The 22,511-nt window shown below is 39.5% G+C and overlaps 1 protein-coding gene across 4 annotated transcripts in view; it reads left to right on the top strand.

Moving 5' to 3' along the window:
* CCDC60 (coiled-coil domain containing 60) overlaps positions 1-22,511 on the top strand; it is a 212,148-nt gene that overhangs the window by 171,779 nt on the left and 17,858 nt on the right. For all 4 annotated transcript variants that reach the window (XM_056821656.1, XM_056821659.1, XM_056821657.1 and 1 more), the window contains exons 7-8: positions 9,949-10,039; positions 21,112-21,352. In XM_056821656.1, coding sequence (XP_056677634.1) covers positions 9,949-10,039; positions 21,112-21,352 — 332 coding nt within the window. The remainder of the gene's footprint in view (positions 1-9,948; positions 10,040-21,111; positions 21,353-22,511) is intronic.

Below are 22,511 nucleotides of genomic sequence, written 5' to 3'. Positions count from 1 at the left end.
GACCAGAAGGGAGAGAAGGAGGAATATAAAAGACAATCAGCATTTCTCAAGGACACTTAGCAATATAATTGCCCCTCACCATGGCAACTGAGCATAATCCAGGAACTGGAGTGCTCAGTATTTCCCCAGCAAATCCATTCAGTGTTTGCTGCCGTGTAGACACATGAGGCAAAAGACAGCTCCAACTTACACTCAGGGCCAGGAAGGAGACACCAGCACCATGGAGAAGGTCATTGACATCAAAAGAAATAGAGCAACCTTTCAAAATATCCCTTAGTTCCTTCTGGTCCACAAAGCATCCTGCTAAGCAGAGAGAGGGGCTAGAGACCAGGAAATATTCATAGCAGCAGTTTTGTGGTAGCAAAGAAAGTCGATAGGCATCGATTAGAGCCCAGCTAAACAAATGGTGCTACATGAATGGGATGAAATATGAGCCCAAAAGGACGACTATGAAGAATTCAGGGAAGCCTGGGGAAACCCATGTGAGCAGGTACAGAGTGAAGTAAACAGAATTAAGAAAAGGATAGTCACAGCGATGTCAACAATGGAAATTGAAGGAAGAAGGAGCATTTCTGGAGACCCGGAAGGTTGGCCAAGCACTTTCACAACACACTTTCACTCACTGCAGCCCAGTGAGCTAGCTGCTGTGATTATCCCTCATTTTGCATTTGAGGAAACTGAGGCAGACAGAGGCTAAGTGACTTACCCAGGGTCACACAACCTCATAAGTAACTGATGGTGTTTTTGAACTGGGGGTCTACCTAATTCCAGGACCAGTGATCTAACCACTGCACCTCTAGCCTTGCTATCTCCTTTGCCTGCTAGAACAAACAAGAAGCTGAATACTGAAATTACAAAAACCAAGACTGACCCTGAAGCAGAGATATTAATAATAGCATTTCTATAACTGTTATATATAACATATTACATATATCATGTTATACATAAAATAGTGTATATCCATATAATCTATATAACCTTACATATATCCTGTTATACACAAAATACTGTATATCCATACATATTATATATATCATGTTATTCATAAAATAGTGTATATCCATATAATCTATATAACCTTACATATATCCTGTTATATACAAAATACTGTATATCCATACATATTACATATATCCTATTATACACAAAATACTATATATCCATACATATTACACATATCCTGTTATACACAAAATACTGTATATCCATACATATTACATATATCCTGTTATACACAAAATATTGTATATCCATACATATTACATATATCATGTTATACACAAAATATTTTAATAATTGTTATGTATAACATGATATATGTAATATGTTATGTATAAGTTATATAGATATAATGTTATATATAGTTGTATAGATGTACACAATATTATTATTTAATTTAGACAATATATTGTACAATATATATTAGCTACAAGTTTTATAGATATAATGCTATATGCAGTTGTATATAAACACAATATATAACTTATAACATAATATATGCTAGATACAAGTTTTATAAAATGCTATATATAGTTGGATTTATATATAATATATTATGCATAACATATATTATATTATGTATAACATATGTTATATATCATTGCATATATACACTGTATATGTTGTGTATATAATACATATGTTAAAATTAAATGAATAACTCCAGGTTCTTAGTTTCCATAGAGTTTTTTTAATAATCACTTGAAATAAAGAAAGCAAATGGGTAGAGGTTTAAAGTCTATTTTCTTCTCTAAGTCTGACCACGTGTCGATTCCCTGCATGGCCCTCCGCTAGCCTCTTACGCCACCATCTAGGAAATAGAGAGACCGGGAGCTCCTGCTCTTCCTCTTTTATTCTCCCACAAGCATCACCTGTGTGGTAACATCCAGACACACAGCCTAGGTACATACATGGGACAAGCTGGGAGCCCAAGACCCAGGGGGCAAGGAGGTTCTATTTGCATACATATTATGTATAATATAACATATGTTATATATAACTTGCATATATAATGTTATATAGAGTTATATATCCAATTTATATTATATATAACATCATACATTTGCTATATATATTTGTGTATATATACGCAATATATAATGTATAACATAATATATAATGTGTTATATATTGGTTGTATATATATTTATATAGTTACGAAGTGTTTTATATATTTATATAGTTACAAAATGTTTTACAAATATTGTCCTTTTCTATCTTCATAAGAACCTTATTGGGTAGATAGTGTTATTTTCCCTATTGAGGAAACTGAGGCAAACTAAAATGCTATGACTTGCCCAGGATCACACATCTAATCAGTGTCTGAGATTGGGTTTGAACTCAGGTCTTCCTGCCTCCAAGCTCTATCCTCTAATCACTGAGTTGATATAAGAAAAGGTAGATTCCTTTCTTCACCAGGCAGAATGTTGTATACACTGTCACAGCCAAATGACATACTGGTTCCTTTTGCTGATCTGCTTTCCTTTTCTATTTCTTTCCTTTTATTTAGCCTTCCTTCTTTCTATCCTTTTATCTTTCCTTCTAAGTTTTTGTTTCTCTTTCTTTCCTTCTTCTATGTATGTTTCTTTGTATTTTACTTTGTTCCTGTCCTTTGGTTCAATAAGCAAGACAGGAAAGGAAGGCAATGTTTAGAAATGAAGAAGAAAGAAAAAACCTAAGATAAGCCTAAAAATGGTAAAAAGTCCATTGGTCATTGACTCCACGTGATCACCAATGAACTATCTTTCCCTCCCCTGGGCCGGTGGTGGTGGATTATAGGGAGGAAATGCCACCTACACTATCAAGACCTGTTGATTTGTTTTCTCTGTTGTATTTCCTTGTTACAAAGGAGAGTTCTGTGAGGCAGTAGAGTGATTCTCTGGAGGAGACAGTGATCTTTTAAAATGCATCAGTAGAGAGGGACAGTTAGGTGGTTCAGTGGTTAGAGAGCCTGATCCAGAAACAGGAAGTCCTGGGTTCAAATGTGACCTCAGGCACTTCCTAGCTATATTACCCAAGGTAGGTCACTTAACCCCCACTGCCTAGTCCTTACTGCTCTTCTACCTTGTGTGTCAAGGAAAATTATACCCTCCCCCTCATGAGGAGCTTGATCTGTCCATCAAACATTCCTGACATAGCACAGTTGTGCCAAGTTTGCATCCCTCCATGTACTGTACATCCATAACAGTCAAGGCTTTGGACTTGAGAGGGAGGCGAATAGGGGAGAATCAAGAAGAGAACAAAGAAAGAAGAAGTTGGAAGAGAGCAGACAGGTGAGGGAGGAAGGGAATGAGGAAGAAACTGGCAGGTATAACCACAAAAATGTGGGTTTCCAAGACTGTGAATTGCCAAAACTGTAAAGGTTTCGGCCAAACTGTAAAGATAATTTTTAGTGTCTTGATTTAAATAAAAAAAATAAGTGGTCGCCATGGGAAAATTCCCAAATATGATCACTCTGTCGGGTTACTTAGAAATGATTGTCTACCCTTCCTAATAAACTTTATAAAATATATATCTGGGTAGAAATATTATTCCAATTCTTACACTTGGAACCAATACTTAGTATTGATATTAAGACAGAAGATAAGTTTCTTTTTTAATTAAATTAAATGTACCAATAAAAACAAAATTTCAAATCTTCAAATCTAAAAATGTATTATGATGAAAGGAATTTGATAACCAATCAGATGACTTGGGTTCCATTCTTGCCTCTACTATTTACTAGCTGTGTGACTTTACTTTAGCAAATCACTTAGCTCTCTCAGCCTCAGTTTCCTCATCTGTAAAATGAGTGGATTAAACTAAATCTAATGGCCTCTCCGTAACCAGTTTCCTCTGCTCCAACATGAAAAGGTTGGCCTAGACCAAAGCCCCCCTTCCATGATCCTTTGATCCCATTCTGTGAGTGTGCCAAGAGACAAAAATGACCCAAGTCAAATTCACTGGGCAAGAACTAGTTCTCTGCTCCTCTGGGTGTCATGTAGACATGATGTTTCAAGGCCAAACAGGTACTTGTGCTATTAAAGCATTGATGAGACATAAACATAGGGCTCAAAGCCACAGAATTCATCGTTAAGCAGGGAAATCAAAGTTCCCAGGCAATGCTGGATCCTCGGGACTTCATTTCTCTGAGACAAAACGATGGATGTTGAACTAGTCATTTTCCTTCCTGGCCCTGGCTGGCAGAGATTATTCTTTACTCTGCTGTTGACATTCTGAATCCCAAGCTCTCTCCCCACCACCGACCAGGTACTTGTAGCTTCTGAAGGGCAGCTGCTTATCAGGGAAGTTCAGATGGTGGGTTGGTGTCCCCATGACCAAGAGGAGTGTCTGGCTGTTCATGGCAGTCAAAGAGAGTTACCAACACCAACAGTTAAGGTTTTTGGGCTAGTTGAAGAATGAAATAAGACTAAATCATGTGATTTCATATGATTGTGAATGATCCAAAGTTTCTGTATAATGGGTACAGATAGTGATGCTTCTTATCACTTTAATAGAAGACTTTCACAGTGAAACCTCTCTGAACTTGGTTAGGCTCTGATATTCTGTGTTCTAAGGTTCTTTGCCCTTATGGCATTCCTAGTTTTAAGGTCTCCAACTCCTCTAACATCCCCTGTTCTAAGGCCCCTTCAAGCCTTGATATTCCCTGTTTTGAGGTTCCTTCCACTTCCAAGGCTCCTCCCAGGTCAGATGTTCCCTGTTCTTTTTTTTTTTAAGCCCTCACCTTCTGTCTTAGAATCAGTACTGTGTATGGTTCTAAGGCAGAAGAGCAGTAAGTGGGGGTCAAGTGACTTGCCCAGGGTCACACAGCTAGGAAGTGTCTATAGCCATTTTTGAACCCAGGACCTCCCATCTCTAGGCCTGGTTCTTGATCCACTGAACCACCCCTAGAAATATACTTTTTTAATCCTTCCTCTGGTAGAATGGGGCCAGGTCCTGTCTCTCCCACATCCTTTGCCTCATTTGTCCCTTTGCTGGGGGATAAGGCTTGATTGGGTCTGGTCACCAGCAGGAAATTATCCCTCAATGGTGCCATAGATTCTTGGAACTTGCTTGGAAACCACCACTAGAGGAAACTTTCTTGATAATTTTGAAATATTTAAAGTTTAAAAGCTTGTCTGGGACCAGATTTCATTTTTAAAGAAGAAAAAAGGGCTTTTGAACTTCAAGGAAACTTCGGGCAGAACCAGCAGGGGCTACATTTGCAAGAGAGAACATGGCAAGCCCTGTAGTCCAGGGAGGATCAGAAGGAAGCAGGGTGGGAGGAATATCTAAGGATCTCCTTGTTAATCACAGAGTCACACATCAGAAAAGCTGCTGCCTTAAATACTGTTTGCATAACCCAGATATTGATGGCAATGCTTTTCCACAGTATTTTAAATATTTTCTTAATTTGTTTACTCAGGGGAGCAGTGAGGCATAACAAAAATTAAATGAATTACACGATTAATTATGCAAAAAGATTTTTATTGTGTAATCAAAAAATAAAATATTACAAAGAGCATTTGGGTTACTTCTTCCCTCAGATGTTAATTCTGTGGCCTTAATGGGTAACTTACCTGTTCTGAGTCTGGTTCCTCTTTGATAAAATGCAAGATTCCTTGAAAGGATCAACTCTTAAATCCCTCCCACCTCTTGACATTCTCTAGTCTAAGGCCCTCCCCTTCTGACATTCCCTGTTCTAAGGCCCTTCCCCTACTGACATTCTCTGTTCTAAGGCCCCTCCCACCTTTGACATTCTGTTTTAAGGCCCCTCCCACCTCTGATATTCCCTGTTCTAAGGCCCTCCCCCTTCAGACAGTCTATTCTAAGGTCCTCCCACCTCTGACACTCTCTAGTCTAAGACCCTCCCTCTGACATTCTCTAGTCTAGGACCCTTCCTTTCTGACACTCTCTGTTCTAAGGCCCCTCCCACCTCTGACATTCTCTGTTCTAAGGCCCCTCCCACCTCTGACATTCTCTAGTCTAAGTCCCTCCCCTTCTGATATTCCCTGTTCTAAATCTCCTCCCAGCTCTGATAATTCCCAGTTCTAAATCCCCTCCCAGCTCTGACATACTCTAGATTAAGCCCCTCCCAGCTCTGACATTCTAGGTGCAAGGGCCCCAGAAATCACAGTTCACTGACCATTTCTACCATCTACTCCTTTCATGACAAGTCATTTCACAATAGAATGACTAGAAGATCTGGTGTCAGAAGATCTCAGTTCAAACCCCAGACCAGCTATACCACCTTCCTGTGCCTCATTTTCCTGCTCTGAAAAAACTAAGGTCCTAAGCCCCATCTGGGTTTGACTAGGCTCCATACTTGATACCAAACGTTCCATGTAGTCTCCCACCCTGGCACCATGGCAGCTCCTTACAGTTTCTGTAAGACCCAGGGCTGTCTCCACACCCTCCAGCTCCCCTGTCTAAGAGGTTCTCCAGCCCCACAGCCTCTCACTAGCCAAGAATTCCAAACTAGCCCTCCCCCAAGGAAAACAATTCCCACATGTGTATCTTCCCCATCTTCCAAATCTCTATTCAAATAGCCTCCCGGTTGGTATCCTCCATAGCTTACTAATCAAGGAATCCCTGCCCAGGTGTCAATGGTTGATAACAGAATGAGTTTCTCTTTCTCAACAGGTGAATTGGAATTCTTGTTAAGGTTTCACGGATGCCTTTTGTCATTTGTCCTTGACCCTGACTATAGCCATTGACCCTACTCCTCTTATATTAAAAAAAGAAAAACACAACTAAGTTAAATAAAAATCATCCAACTACCTAGAGATGGGAGATCCTGAGTTCAAATCTGCCTTCAGACATTTCCTATATGTATGACCCTGGGCAAGTCACTTAAACTCCACTTGCCTAGCCCTTGCTACTCTTCTGCATTAGAACCAACACACAGTGTTGTCTAAGATGAAAGGTAAGGGTTTAAATTAAAAAAAAAAAAACCAACACAGGGACCACATAGACCCCATTCCACATCGATAGTCCCCCGGCTCTCTAGTAAGATCATATGAGTTATTGGTGGTGTGCTTAGTCTAGTGCTTGACACAGAGTAGATGATTTGTTTATTCCTTCTCTCCCAAAAGGAATATTTCGCTGACATTTTGGTGGGATCAGGACTGTTTCTTACGGGCATGTCCTTATGGTGTTATTTTATTTACACTATAAAAAATATAATAATAATAGATTGTAATCATATATAAAATTAATGTATAAATATGGCATATATGCAGTATTATATAGCACATATTTGTATATTGTAGTGATAAATCACATTCGTGCTTTGAAGTTTGCACAAAACTTTTAAACCAATTATTTCATTTGCTCCTCACAAGGGGAGGGAGAGAACAAGCTACTATTTAGTACCTAATACATGCCAGGTACTTTGCTAAGTTGTTTACAAATTATTTCATTCATTTCTCTTAATAGACTTGTAAAAGAAGTGTTATTCCACACTCGATACCCTGCAACACCTAGCTGCCCCCCCAAAATCAATCTGGTTGTGGTTCAGTCATATCTGACTGTGGGAGTCCATTTGGGGTTTTCGTGGCAAAGACACTGGAGTGGTTGGCCATTTCCTTCTCCAGCTCATTTTACAAATGAGGAAACTGAGGCAAACGGAGTACAGTGACTTGCCTAGGATTTCAGCTAAGATAGTGCAATGATTTTTCATTTTCTATCTCAGCTCATTTTACATATAAGGAAACTGAGACACACAACATGAAGAGACTTGCCCAGGGTCTCACAGCTAAGATACTGAAATGATTTGCCATTTCCTATCTCAGCTCATTTTACATATAAGGAAACTGAGGCAAACAGGGTGAAGAGACTTGCCCAGGGTCTCACAGCTAAGATACTGAAATGATTTGCCATTTCCTATCTCAGCTCATTTTACATATAAGGAAACTGAGGCAAATAAGGTGAAGAGACTTGCCCAGGGTCTCACAGCTAAGATACTGAAATGATTTGCCATTTCCTAGCTCATTTCATTTTACAGATGAGGAAACTGAGGCAAACAGGGTGAAGAGACTTGTGCAGGGTCTCACAGCTAAGATTATTTGAGTGATCTTTCATTTCCTACTCCAGCTCATTTTATAGATGAGGAAACTGAGGCAAACAGGGTGAAGTGAGTTGCCCAGGGTCATGCACCTAATAAGTTTCTGAGGCAAGATTTTAACTCATGAAGATGAGTCTTCCTGACTCCAGGGATAGCCTTTCCCCATTTTACCAAAAAAGAAAACAGATACAAAGAGATAGTCATTTTGAACTCCTCTATGTGTCAGGCACCATTGCTAAGAAATGGGGATATAAAGAAAGGCTCTCAAGGAGTTCACAGTCTAATGGGGGAAATAGCATGAAAACAATTCTTCAAAGTTATGTGACTTTCCCAAGGTCATATAGCTCATAAATCCCTGAAGCTGGATTTGAACTCAGCTCTTCCTGTCCCCTCACTTAGCACTTCCTCCATTGTGCCTTCTAGCTCCTTCTTGTATTCATTATACATATTATTTACTCAGTTCTACTTTCTTCACCCTGCATCAATCCATACAAGTCTCCCAGAAATCCCCTCCTTCCATTCTTCATGTCGTTATAGCTCAATAGCACAGTGGCATTTGTATGCCCCAGTTTGTTAAGAGTTATTTTCTACTTCTCATGGACACCAACATGTTTCCATCTTTTTGCTACCACCCACCAAAAATAAATTCTATTAAAATCCAGATATACATAAAGTCTTTATTTCTATCCTTGAATTGCTTGGCTTTTAAGCCAATCTCCAGGTCCAAGGGTTGAAGAGTTGTATGATTTTCCTTGCATAATCGCACATTGTTTTCCATAACATTTGAACCAATTTGCCATTCTACTAACAATGTATTAGTGCACAAGAGATGCTTCTTTTTTTTTTTTAGCAAGGGCATTCAATGCCATCCTAGGGTATGTTTAAATTGTGAAATTCCACTTGCCAAAGCAAATCAGCAAATGAAACAGCCATGTCTTCCCTGAATTTGGTGATATTTTTTACCTTCATCATCTATGTTCTTTGGAGATTTCTGGGAGAGAAGAGCTCAAAGGGAGTTTGTTTGAACACTCAGGTAAACAAAGGTCAAGTCTTGTATCAAGTCTCTGAATGCATGGTGCCCTATTGCTACTACTACTGCTGTTGCTACTGGATGGATGAACCCAAAAATGACTTCTTCCTTCCAGCTCCCCTCTCCTAGAAATCGCCAAAATAATACAATCCTAGAAGTCTAAGTCTACTGCTGAACACTGGAATTGTATCTGCTTGAGTATCTCTTGTTTCCATGGTAATGAAGGCTCTATAGCATCCAAAGATGTGGTCCAGAAGGGACTCAAAGGATGATATAATCATCCATGGTATAAACGAGACCCAGAAAGGACATGAGATTAGAGATGTAGAGCTAGAAGAGGCTTAGGAGACTATCACATCCAACCTCATTTCACAAGTGAAAAAACTGAGACCAATAGAGGTTGAGTGATTTGCCCAGAGTCACACAGCTCAAAAGTGCAAGGCTTCCAGGTTCCCAAAACCAGCTCCCTAACCAATGACTCAGTCAATCAATCACCCAGGAGGTACCTGGCAAAGGTGGGATTCTAAGTCTCACCTGATTCAGAAGTCAATGCTCATTTTTTTCTGTATGCCATTGCTCTCCCACACATAGTGCCAAGTGTGGTCCATCTTAGTCACAGATCAAGTTTGTCCTCTTTAAGTTTAGCCATAAGCCAAACACCTGTTATCACTGGAGAAATGGCCTTCGTCCAGCTGGCATGACTTTGCCTTCCCTGAACTCCATCCATCCCCGCTTCCTCATGAGCCCAGATCCACATTGTCCCAGAGATTGGCCATCTTTTATTCCCTATTTGTTGCATTTTTGGAAAAGAACTTGGTGTAATAAAAGTGGCTCTCTAGAAATGGAAAACTCATTAAGTTGTTTTTCCCTTTAGGGACCCTGGTGGCATCAAAAACACATTAAAAAAAATCAATAAGGACAAGGGGATAACACACAGATGGGATCACTTCATCATGCCACCAAAGGTAAGTCCACTGCTCATTTCTGCATCAAAATGGCACTGGCCCCCCCAGTGCCAGCTTCCTCTGCTGCTCACCTGCACCACCAAATGGACCTGGCCCATGGGCTCCTCCATTCCAAGTAAGATCCTGGTTTCTGAATATTGATGAGTATTGAGGAAAATTCTGATTCAGAGGACCAAAGTTGAAATCCTGACTCGGTCAACTCTCTACCCATGTGTCTTTGGGCTAGTCTCTTCAGCCACAAATTGGTCCTCTGAAAAATGAGAAAGTCAGACTTCACAAGGTCCTTTACCCAGAATACATGGACTTGTTTTTTATTTAAAAGTTTAATTTTAATTTAATTTAACATTTAAAATGTTGATAAATGCATTTGAATTCCATTGGTTTCCTTTATAAACCTAATATTTCAGATATTAGAAACATTATTCTGAGAAGGCATCCGGAGGCCTCGCCAGATGGCCAAAGGGTGATGGCACAGAATCGGGTCCAGATCCCCTGGACTAAATTACAACTAAAGTCCCTCCCAGCCTGGATAGTATTGCAATATCTACTTCTTATGGTTGCACAATCATTTCAGTCATGTCCAACTCTTCATGACCCTATTTGGGGGTTTTCTTGGCAAAGATATTGGAGCAGTTTACCATTTTCTTCTCCATATCATCTGACATATGAGGAAACTGAGACAAACAAGGTAAAGTGACTTGTCCAGAGGCACAGCTAGTTTCTGTGGCCAAATTTGAACTCAAGTCTTCCTGTCTCCAGACCTGGTGCTTGATCCAGTGTACCACCCAACTGCCCCCTACCACTCAGGGCATAGTTTTTTTAAGTGTTTCATAAACTTTTAAGTGGCACATAAATATAAGCTGCTATTATTATTCTTTCCCTAAATCCTATTCATCATAGCATGCTGAGATTCCAAGATCCCTCCTAGTTCTAAAACTTTAATTTCAAAGACTCCTCCATGCCCTGACTTCTGGGTTCTAAGATCCTTCCCAATGCTAACAGCTTGTTTAAAAATCCCTCCAAGGAGGGAGGAAAGAGGAGAAGGAAAGAACATGAGTCATGTAACCATGGGAAAATATTCTAAATAAATTACTTAATTTAAAAAAATTAAAAAATAAATTAAAAGTCCCTCCAACTCTAACATTCTCTGTTCTAAGCTCCCTTCAAGTTCTGGCATTCTAGAGTCTCAGACCCTTTCTGTTCTTCCAGCTCTGATATTCTATGTTCTAAACTCCCTCCCATCTCTGACACTGTTCCTCCCAGCAGTGACACTTTTTATTCTAAACTCCTAATTCTGACTTTCCCTGTTCTAAGGTCTCTCCCATCTTTGACACATTCTGTTCTAAGCTCCCTCCCAATTCTGACACTGCCTGTTCTAAAGATCCTCCCAGTAGTGACACTTTTTATTCTAAACTCCTAATTCTGACTTTCCCTGTTCTAATGTCTCTCCCATCTTTGACCCATTCTGTTCTAAACTCCTTCCCATCTCTGATACTATCTGTTCTAAGGATCCTCCCAGCAGTGACACTTTTTATTCTAAACTCCTAATTCTGACTTTCCCTGTTCTAAGGTCTCTCCCATCTTTGACACATTCTGTTCTAAGCTCCCTCCCAATTCTGACACTGCCTGTTCTAAAGATCCTCCCAGCAGTGACACTTTTTATTCTAAACTCCTAATTCTGACTTTCCCTGTTCTAAGGTCTCTCCCCTCTTTGACACATTCTGTTCTAAACTCCTTCCCATCTCTGATACTATCTGTTCTAAGGATCCTCCCAGCAGTGATACTTTTTATTCTAAACTCCTAATTCTGACTTTCCCTGTTCTAAGGTCTCTCCCCTCTGACACATTCTGTTCTAAACTCCTTCCCATCTCTGATACTATCTGTTCTAAAGATCCTCCCAGCAGTGATACTTTTTATTCTAAACTCCTAATTCTGACTTTCCCTGTTCTAAGGTCTCTCCCCTCTTTGACACATTCTGTTCTAAGCTCCCTCCCAATTCTGACACTGCCTGTTCTAAGTATCCTCCCAGCAGTGACACTTTTTATTCTAAACTCCTAATTCTGACTTTCCCTGTTCTAAGGTCTCTCCCCTCTGACACATTCTGTTCTAAACTCCTTCCCATCTCTGATACTATCTGTTCTAAAGATCCTCCCAGCAGTGATACTTTTTATTCTAAACTCCTAATTCTGACTTTCCCTGTTCTAATGTCTCTCCCATCTTTGACACATTCTGTTCTAAGCTCCCTCCCAATTCTGACACTGCCTGTTCTAAGTATCCTCCCAGCAGTGACACTTTTTATTCTAAACTCCTAATTCTGACTTTCCCTGTTCTAAGGTCTCTCCCATCTTTGACACATTCTGTTCTAAACTCCCTCCCATCTCTAACACTACCTGTTCTAAGGATCCTCCCAGCAGTGACACTTTTTATTCTAAACTCCTAATTCTGACTTTCCCTGTTTTCAGGTCTCTCCCACCCCTGACTCTCCATGTTCTAAGGACCTTCCCTCTTCTGACATTCTATGTTTAAGTCCCTCCTCAATCCAACACTCCATGTTCTAAGGCTTCTCCTAGATCTATCTTCTGCTTGTTGTCCTTTCCATCATAGTTGTTGCTTTGAAAAGCAACCTCCCAATCTTGACTAGAGCAGAAGTACAGGAGCCATTCATGGGCTGGTCCCACTACTTATTAGCATGGCAACTTAGTCCTGCTCTGTTTCCAACCTGGACTTGTCCATTTCTCCGTGGCCAATGGTGGTAGGCAGAGAGGAGGACCCATCATACTAATTTAATTCAGTCGTTCCATTGGGATGGCTCAGAACACCTGAGCTCCAGAGATTTGCCAGCCTCAGTCTCCCAGGAAGCTGAGTTGGCAGACAGAAGTCACCCAAACTTGCCTGCATCCCCTATTCTAAGGCCCCCTCCCAGCTCCACCATAAGAGAAGTCTGGGTTACCCAACGCTCATAATCTCATCATCCCCAAAGCTTTTGACATAACTATAAAAACCTGTGCCAAGCAATCAGGTCTCTAACCCTGAAACACAGCCACCTCGGGAGTGGAATACGGCAGCTGCTTAACACTACCCAAGAGTTAAATACAAGGCAGGAAGAAGTGGCATTTATCCCATGAAGGAGTCAGCAGGGAGTTGAGTCAGCTCAAATCCAGTGACTTCAGCAGTTCTTCAGGGCTAAGCCTCAATTCCCCCCAAAACAAGAAAGTTGAAGGAAAGGCTGGCCCACCCCTCTGCTCCACATTTCTTTTCTGCCCCCGTTAGGGAAGCAGGAATGTCAGTCAGCATTTGGCTCAAATTTCTGTCGAGGATGACTGAACAAGCATTCATTATCCACCCTAGCTGGAAATAGCAACTCTGGGGATGCAATCAGAAATCCTGGCTCCAGGGAGGACCAGCCTCCTCCAAAGCCCATTGGCCATTAAGAATTATAGATCTGAAAGAGATGGCATCGTTGAACCCCTCCGTTTCACAGGGGAGGAAGAGGTTAAGTGACTTGCTCTAGGTCACACAGCTAGTTAATAGAGGAGCTCAGGGCTCCAGATTCTCAGACCTGGGCACATTTCCTAGGCTGATTTGATGACCTAGCTTTTCAAGGCCAAGTTGATAGGGTCTTTATGTTTTCCTACCACAATCAGAATTTCATTTCCTGCTGTGTAAGGAAGGCAGAGGCAGCATGGGCATTTATCACTCAATACTCTTTCTCCCTGGGAGGGAGGAAGATGGGTTTCCTCACTTGCAGCCCTGCCAGTAGCCCCTTTATCTGGGCATGGCCCTGGCCAAAGGGAACATCCCAAAGCAGACATAAACATGAACCATGTGGGACTTCTACCCCAACATTCAGGGTCCTCTCTTTCCTCATCAGACTCCTACCTTTTAAAAGTCTTGGGGACATAGCGGAGGAACAGAACCAAAGGGGTTCAATGGAAAGAGTTCCATATTTATAAAATTAAAGGATGTGGTTTAAAACCCCAGCTCAGCTACCCATTAACTGTGTGATCTTAAGTCAATTACCTTCCCTCTCTGGGTCTCAGTTTCTTCATCTGTAAAATGAGTAAGTTGGACTAGATTCTTATCAATGAATATTGAAGTGCTTGCTTTGTTCTAAGCTCCATGCCACATTCTGGGGATAAAAAGACCAAAATTACATAGTCTCTGCCCCCAAGGAACTTGGAGAACAAAACTGGAACCCAAGGAAATACAGAGTAATTCAAGTGAGAAAGAGGGATCATAAAGTCCTACAGAACAGCTCATTGCAGCTGGCTTCTGAGCTCTCCTTTGAAAGAAGCTAAGAACTCCCCTTATCTATTAAATGAGCTGGAGAAGGAAATAGCCAACCACTTCAATAACTTTGTCAAGAAAATCCCAATGGGATCACAAAGAGTCAGACATGACTGAAAACATCTGAACAAGGACCCAAGGCCAAGAGCATAGATTTACGCCTGGAAGGAACCTAAGCAGCACAACCTCTCACTTTATAGATTTGGAACCTAGGGCCTAGAGAAGGTAAATGGGTAATGAGTAGACCAATTCCATCCTTCCCAGAGGCAGCTAGGAGTACAGGACACAGAGCGCCAGATCTGGAGTCAAAAATAGCCTCAGACACTTAATATGTGACCTCCTGGGCTTGTCACTTAGCATCAACTTTCTCATCTGTAAAATGGGGATAATCATAGTGCCTGCCTCCCAGGGCTATTGTAAAGGTTGGACAAAATAATAATTGTAAAATTAGACAAAAAATTGTAAAAATAAAAATTGTAAATTATTATAAATAATAATAACAAAATTTACAAAATCAATTGTAGTGCACATAGGTGCTACATAAAAGGTATTATTATTATTTTATTACCTTCCAGGGGGGTTGTGAAAATGAAACAAGATGATAATTGTAAAGTACTCAGTACAGTGCCTGGCACATACCTGCCTCCCAGGGCTATTGTAAAGGTTGAACAAAATAATAATTGTAAAATTAGACAAAAAATTGTAAAAATAAAAATTGTAAATTATTATAAATAATAATAACAAAATTTACAAAATCAATTGTAGTGCACATAGGTGCTACATAAAAGGTATTATTATTATTTTATTACCTTCCAGGGGGGTGGTGAAAATGAAACAAGATGATAATTGTAAAGTACTCAGTACAGTGCCTGGCACATAGTAGGTGCTATATAAATGTTAGTTGTTATTATTAGTGTTATTATTATTACCAACCAGGTGAGGAGCAAATAAGATAATTGTAGAGTGCTTAGCATGGTGCCCAGCACATAGTAGTTACTAAATAAATGTCATTGAAAGCATTGTAGGAAGATGAAGGAATAAGGCAGGAAATTACCTGACTCTCCAAAACTCCCTCCATCCAAATAACTTCAAATAATACCTAAAATTTTAAAGCAGAAGAAATAATTAAAAGTAAAGGTAAAGCAGTCCTGCCCAAGACAACTCGGAAGGATGTTGGAAAAGATCTGCCCTCTGGGGTGGTGGTCTAGCCAGAATAAAATGCAGATGTCTCCAAGTGCCACTGAGTCATCAAGCAACAAATCTTTGGGGCAGCTTTGTGGAAGACAGCTGTGGATTCAGGAATGAGGTTTCATCCAGCTCATGTGAGTCCAGACTCTTTGTCCAAATGCATTGCCACATGTCAGCTTTTGTCGAGGAGGAGAAAGGGTACACCTATCACAGAGGGGTGAGGACCCCGCTGGTGATGGTGGTCACTTTCAGTAGAGCAGATCCACTGGTTTCAGTTCTAGGACAAAAGACAAGCAGACATGGCCATCAGAGGGACCATGAAAGGGATCCAAAGGACGAAGAGGATTTGTGACCACAGTGGTTCTGGGGGCCCTGGTCTTGGCTTAGGGGTAGAGAGGAATATGTGAGGTCATTCATAAACCAAGGCTTAAGCTAGAGGAGTAGTGACAGACCTTTTTTCCATAACACATTGAAGAACCAAAAAGTCAAAGACCTCCAGTCTAAAAGCAACAAACCCAAAAATCTGAAACCTGAGACATTATCCTCTATTCCCCAAGAGCAGAGACTGGCCCTAACATAAAGTTAACAGCCAAGAAATAAGCCTTTAAAAAAAATAGAAAACAAAGAGAATAAACTTGGAAAGAGATCATTATTATTGTGATAGAGATCAGAGTTCAAACTGAGAAGAAGAAAATGAAGTCAAAATAGTTACTTGTAAAGCTTTCAAAAATATATTAAATGATCACAAGCCCAAAAAGAGTTCTTGGAAGAGCTTTAAAAGTACTCTCAAAATAAAATAAGAAAGGCACAGAAATAATTAAGAAAAGAAAATTAATGCAAGAAAATTATGAAAAGATAGTCAACTAGTGGGGGGGGGAAGAGATACAAAATCTTACTGAAGAAAACAACTCAAAAATTAGAATTGGGCAAAGAGAAGTAAATTATTTCATAAGGCATCAAAAATAGACTGAAAATAATAGAAGCAAACATGAAATATCTCATTGGAAAAACAACAGACCTGAAAAATAAATGAAAAGAGATAATATAAGAATTGTTGGACTACCAGAAAGTCATTACCAAAAGAGTCTAGACACTATAATTCAAGAAATTATTCAGGAAAATTTCCCACAAATTTTAGAAAGAGGAAGTAAAATAGAAATTTTTAAAGTCCACCAATCACTGCCTGAAAGAAATCTCAAAACAAAAACTCACAGGAACATTATAATTCAGTTTCAAAGCTCTCAGATCAAGAAAAAATATGACAAGCAACTAGAAAGAAACAATTCAAATATTGTGAAGCGACAGTATAACACAAGATTTCTCAGCTTCTACATTAAAATACCAAAGGGAATAGAATATGATATTCCAAAAAGCAAAGAAGTTGGGTTTGCAACCAAGAATAACCCACCCAGCAAAGTTGAGCATAATGCTATAAGGGGAAAAAATAAATATTTAATGAATTAAAAGACTTTCAGACATTCTTGAGGAAAAGAACAGAACTGAACAGAAAAATTAGACTTACAAATTTGGAGTAATACAAGAAGGTAAACATGAAAGACTAATCATAATGGGTTTAATAAGGTTAAATTGTTTACTTCTTAAATAGGAAAATTTTATTTATAACTCTCAAGAATGTTATCATTATTGGGTAGTATAATAATTAAAATTATGAGGCTGCTAGTAGCTTTATAACTTTATCAAATCAAAGTTATAGGAGTAGTAAAGAGAGGGAAAGGTAGGAAAGAGGTAGAGAAATTCTTATACTAATCTACTGACCACCATAATGGATTGAAGCTGAGCACCAACAATAAGTTCCTCCAGCCTCCATACTCTAGCCAGGAGACCCCAGCAGGCTCCTGGGTCTCCCCTTTTAAGCTCTTTTCTCCACCTACTAGCTTTCATACATCACATCTAAGGAACCAACCTAGTTTGTTAATTTGCCTGGACCACCCAAAGGGGAAGTACCTGTAGAATCAGTTTTCTGTCTCATTGGTTCCTTGGTTCTTTAGCTTCCTTACTCTGAAAGCTATCTATACCTGAATTTCCTCAGTGGTCTTTGACCTCTAGGTCACTAAGAGATGGCATTACACAAAGTGGCATAAGGGAGACATTCTCCTCCAAGAGCAGTTAGAAAAAGTATACAAGCGGGTTGAATTGATTATGATGGAACGATCCTAAAAATAAAATTGAGTAGGGAGAGGTAAAATGCAATAAATTATCTCATACAAAAGATGCATCAATGAAAGAACTTTTACAATGGAAGAGAAGAAGTAGAGGAGGGAAGGCTACAAGGAAACTTTATTCTCATCAGAACTGGGTTAAAGGGGGAACAACATAAATATCCATATGTGTATGAAAGTCTTCTTAACTAATAGAGAAAAATGAAGGCAAGAGAGGGACCCTTAGAATGGTGTTCAGATTAAGAAATGGGAGAGTAAGGGGATAAGGGAGGGACTCTTAGAAGAGTGTGTAGATGTGGGATTCAGTGGTCAGAAATAAAATGGACTTCTAAGGAGGGTTAGGAGAGAAGGCAGACAGACAGATTCAAAGTCAGAGAAAGACAGACAGAGAGACAGAAAGAGACAGACAGGCATAGAAACAGAGACAGACAGAGGGAGAGAGAGAGAGAGAAGAGAGTAAGGTAAATATTGGAAGAAAATAGGATGGAAAAATACACAAATACTAATTATAACACAATGTGAATGGGATAAACTCACCCATAAAATGGAAATGCGTAGCAGAATAGTTCAAAAACCAGAACCAAGATTATACTGGAAATTCTAGCAAGAGCAATAAGAAAAGAAAAAGAAACTGAAGAAATCAGAATGGGCCATGAGAAAAATAAGTTGGAGGTTTTTGATATGATCGTATACTTGGAAAATGCTAGAGATTCAATTAAAAATTAGTTGAAACAATAATTTTAATAAAGCAGCAGGATATAAAATAAGTCCACATAAATTAGCATATTCTAGATATTACCAACAAAGCCCTACAAGAAGAAATAGTAAGCGATATTTCATTTAAAATAACCTTAAACAATATAAAATACTGGGAGCATACCAGCAAAGGCAAACCCAGAAATTGTATGAATATAAAGCATTTTTATATAGATGAAAACAAATTTAAATAATTGGAAAAATATTAATTGTCCATGGGTGGGCCAAGCCAATATAATAAAAATGAAAATTCTACCTAAACTAGTGTACTTATATTCAGAATCATCCCAATTAAACTACCAAAAACTTATTTTATTGAGCTTAGAAAAATAACAAAATTCATTTGAAGGAACTTTTAAAAGGTCAAGAATGTCAAAGTAATTCATGAAAAATGTAAAGGAAGCAGACCTAGCATTATGAGATATTAAACTCTATTGTAATTATCAAAATGTTTGGTGGATCAGTGGACTAGATCTGGTATTCAATACAATGATATAAATGATTATAGTTAACTTGTATCAAATAAACATAAGGAAAAGATCACTATTTGGTGGTAAATCTAGGAACTTGGAAAGCAATCTGACAGATAATATCCATAAACCAATATCTCATACAATTTATCAAGATAAAGTCAGTAAGGAGGCATGATCTAGACATACAGGGAGATGTTATGAATAAACTAGAAAAACACAGAAACTATTATCTCTTAGATTAATGAATACAAAAATAATTTATGAATATATGAGATAGAAAGCAAAGTGGGACATAAAGTGGATCATTTTTATTACATTTAGTTAAAGGGTATGCATTGTATGGTTCTACATATAGATCCATAGCAAAGTTGGCCTTCTCTAATGTAGGGTTGGGAGGAAAGGAAGGAGACATCTCAGAACTCAAAAATGTAACAAATAATTATTTTTAATTAATTAAAATTTAAATAAATTTTAAATGTTAGTTTTAAATAGTATTATTCCTAGTCCCAAATTTGTTAGTATTTGGAGGGTTGCCATGTGATGAAGGGATTAGCCTTGATCTGCTTGGCCCCAGAGGTCAGAACCAGAAGCATGTTGGGGAGGAGAGGTTCACAAGTGACCAATTTAAGCTTGATGCGAGGGAAAATTTCCTACCATTTAGAATTGTCTAAGAGTGGAATGGGCTGCCTTGAGAGGTGATGGCTTCTCCCTCCTTGGAGGTCTTTAGAATGTAGCTAAATGACTTCTTATTGAAGCACATTAGTGAGGATATTTTTCATAAGTTGGAGAGACAAGGTGACCATTCCTGTCCCTTCCAACTTGCAGATTCTTCAATTAAGTAAATATTTGGCCCTCTTTTAGCAACAGCTTTGACTCTTTGGGGATCCCTGTTAAAGAAATCCTAAAGGAGAGAACCATATTTTTACCCCATGTTTTGTATATGTTAGATTGGTTCCTTTTGCCAATGGTTATTGAATTTATAATAAAAAACCAATTTAGATTTAAAAGACTAGAGGCCTCGTCTCGGAACTGGTCCACAGATAAACCATTAAGTTGGGTCAATTTTGTCCCTGCCTTCCATCCTCTTGTTTGGACAGAAGCCCTAGATTTGAGTCTAGTCCTTGATGCTTACTGGCTACATGATCCTGAACAAGTTATTTGGCCTTACCAGGTCTGAGCTGTCTCATCTGGAAGATGAAAATAATAATATGAGCACTAGGCAGCTCATAGGACAAGCAAAAGCTCTTTGTAAACCTTAACCATGATGCATGTGTGAGTTATTATAAATCAGAGCCCACTAGTAGAAAATGAACTCCTTGAAGGTAAAGACAATTTCTTTCTATTCAGCACAGACCTGGCACATAGTAGGTGCTTAAACTATGTTTGTAGAATTTGATTGGACGTTGTAAAGTTAAAATGCAATAGACTAGTGGCATTGATTAGCCACCTACTATGTGCCAAGCACTGTGCTCAGAATCAAGAAGTAGAATTAGAATTGGCCAGCCCATAGGCTCACAGATCAAGATCTGAAGGAGACCTCAAAAACTGTCTAGTTTCAACTTCTCAATTTATAGTAGAGGAATCTGAGGCCCTGAGAAATTAAGTTTTCCCAAGGTCCTATGGGTAGTAAGTAGCAAAGCTGGGATTTGAACCTGAGTCCTTTTTCCTCTGTTTCTGTACCTCTAAATAGTACCTTGACCAAAAGTACCTTGACAAAAGGTCAAAAAGTAATGAGCTCCCCATCAGTGGAGAGACTGTTAGATGTCCATATACCAAGGGTTCAATTCAATTTTTTTAATAGTATTAATTAAGTACTTAACTATTTTTCATCAGGTATTGAAGTGGACTCTGACAACACAAAGACCAGAATGAACCAATTATTGACCTTAAGGAGTTTCCCCTTTGAGTACCCACATTCAACTAGATGGCCTCTAAGGTTCCTTCCTCCATGAAACCTTTCCCAATCCCCCAACTGTTAGTGTCCACCATTTTTAAATTTTTATTTTACATATATGTATATATTGCCATTTCTTATAGAATATAAACTCCTCGAGGTCAAGGACTGTTTCATTTTAGTGCTTAATAAATGGTTGGTGGTCAGTTGATTGATCCCAGTCCTCATTTCTTTCCCCATCGAATTCTATCATGGGAGTTCCTTTCCCCACTATCCTTTCCCTCTTCCCTCTAGACCAAGAAATATAAAATGCCAGCTGCTCGGTTCACAACCACCCGGAAGTCGAGCCGGAAGGCATCGACTATCAGCCTTACTCGGACGAGTGGGGGTTCATCTCCACAGAGCAGCATGCTTTCAGTGAACCCAACTGGCTCAGATGATCCTCAGAGCTCTGTGACTGTGGGCACCAGCAGCAAAGAACTGGAGGACAACGAATCGTCATCCACCAAGCAGGATGATGAGAGCATCCCCATCAGTGAGTATGGTGTCTTCTGCCCCTGTGCCTGCTTCTTTTTCCCACTGCCCGTCCTATGAACCAATCCCAAAGGGAGCAAAAAGAAATGGGCTTATTAGCTGGAAGACATCAAGAACTATAGTGAGGGGAAATTGGGCTTGATTGAGTCAAGACAGTTGAGCTATGATTAACCAATCCATTGTCAAACAACTGGGAAATGAGAGTGTAGACACATTTACCCTGCCTTCACAGGGATGGCTCTATAAGACAGCTGTAGATGGTACAAGGGAATAGAGTTCTGGGTCTGGAATCAGGAAGACTTGAGTTCAAATCAAGCCTGGGAAAGTCTTTAATTACTGTTGTCCTCAGTTTCCTCAGCTCTAAAATTTAGATAATGCTAACACCAACCTCCCAGGGATATTGTTTGGATTAAATGAGGTAGTATTTGTAAATCTCTAAGCAGAGTGCCTGGCACATAGTAGGTGCTTAGTAAGTGTTTGCTTCTTTTTTTCTCCTGCACATCAATACAAATGTTTTAAAGAAGGTCCCCTAGGGGCAGCTTGATGGCAAAATAGGGTGCTAGGCTTGGAGTCAGGAAGACTTATTTTCCTGAGTTCAAATCTGGTGTCAGATGCTTACTATTCATGTGACCCTGGGTAAGTCCCTCAGCCCTGTTGGCCTCAGTTTCCTCATATGTCTAATGAGCTGGAGAAGGAAATGACCAACCACTCCAATGTGTCTGCCAACGAAGCCCCAATGAGGGTCAAAACTGAAATGACTAAGCAACAACAATGGAAAATGATGCCAAATGCTTGGGGGGAATGAGAGTGTCTCTCCTTTCCTGGAAGACCTAAAGCAAAGATGGTGGGGATCAGTTGTTGGGAATGCTCTAAAGGGGGATAAAGACTAGATATAGCACTCCTGAGGCCCTTTCAAGCTGTCCTTCAGGGACTCTGTGATTATCCAATCCCTTCCATCACTTGCTCGTTCTAAAACTTGATATTAAATCTGTGAAGCATGAAGCACAAGGCTGGGATGGAACCTTGGCTCCAAGGATGACTACATTGTGAAAATCAGCTGAAGGAACAGCTTCAGACAGCTGCATTCTGTGAATGCCATTTCTGTCTGCCTCGGTTTCCTCAACTGTAAAATAAGGATAATAAAAGCATCCTCCCCCCGT

Source organism: Monodelphis domestica, chromosome 3 (genome assembly GCF_027887165.1).
Source record: "Monodelphis domestica isolate mMonDom1 chromosome 3, mMonDom1.pri, whole genome shotgun sequence".
NCBI lineage: Eukaryota > Metazoa > Chordata > Mammalia > Didelphimorphia > Didelphidae > Monodelphis > Monodelphis domestica.
This window is presented reverse-complemented; position numbering and strand designations above follow the sequence as displayed.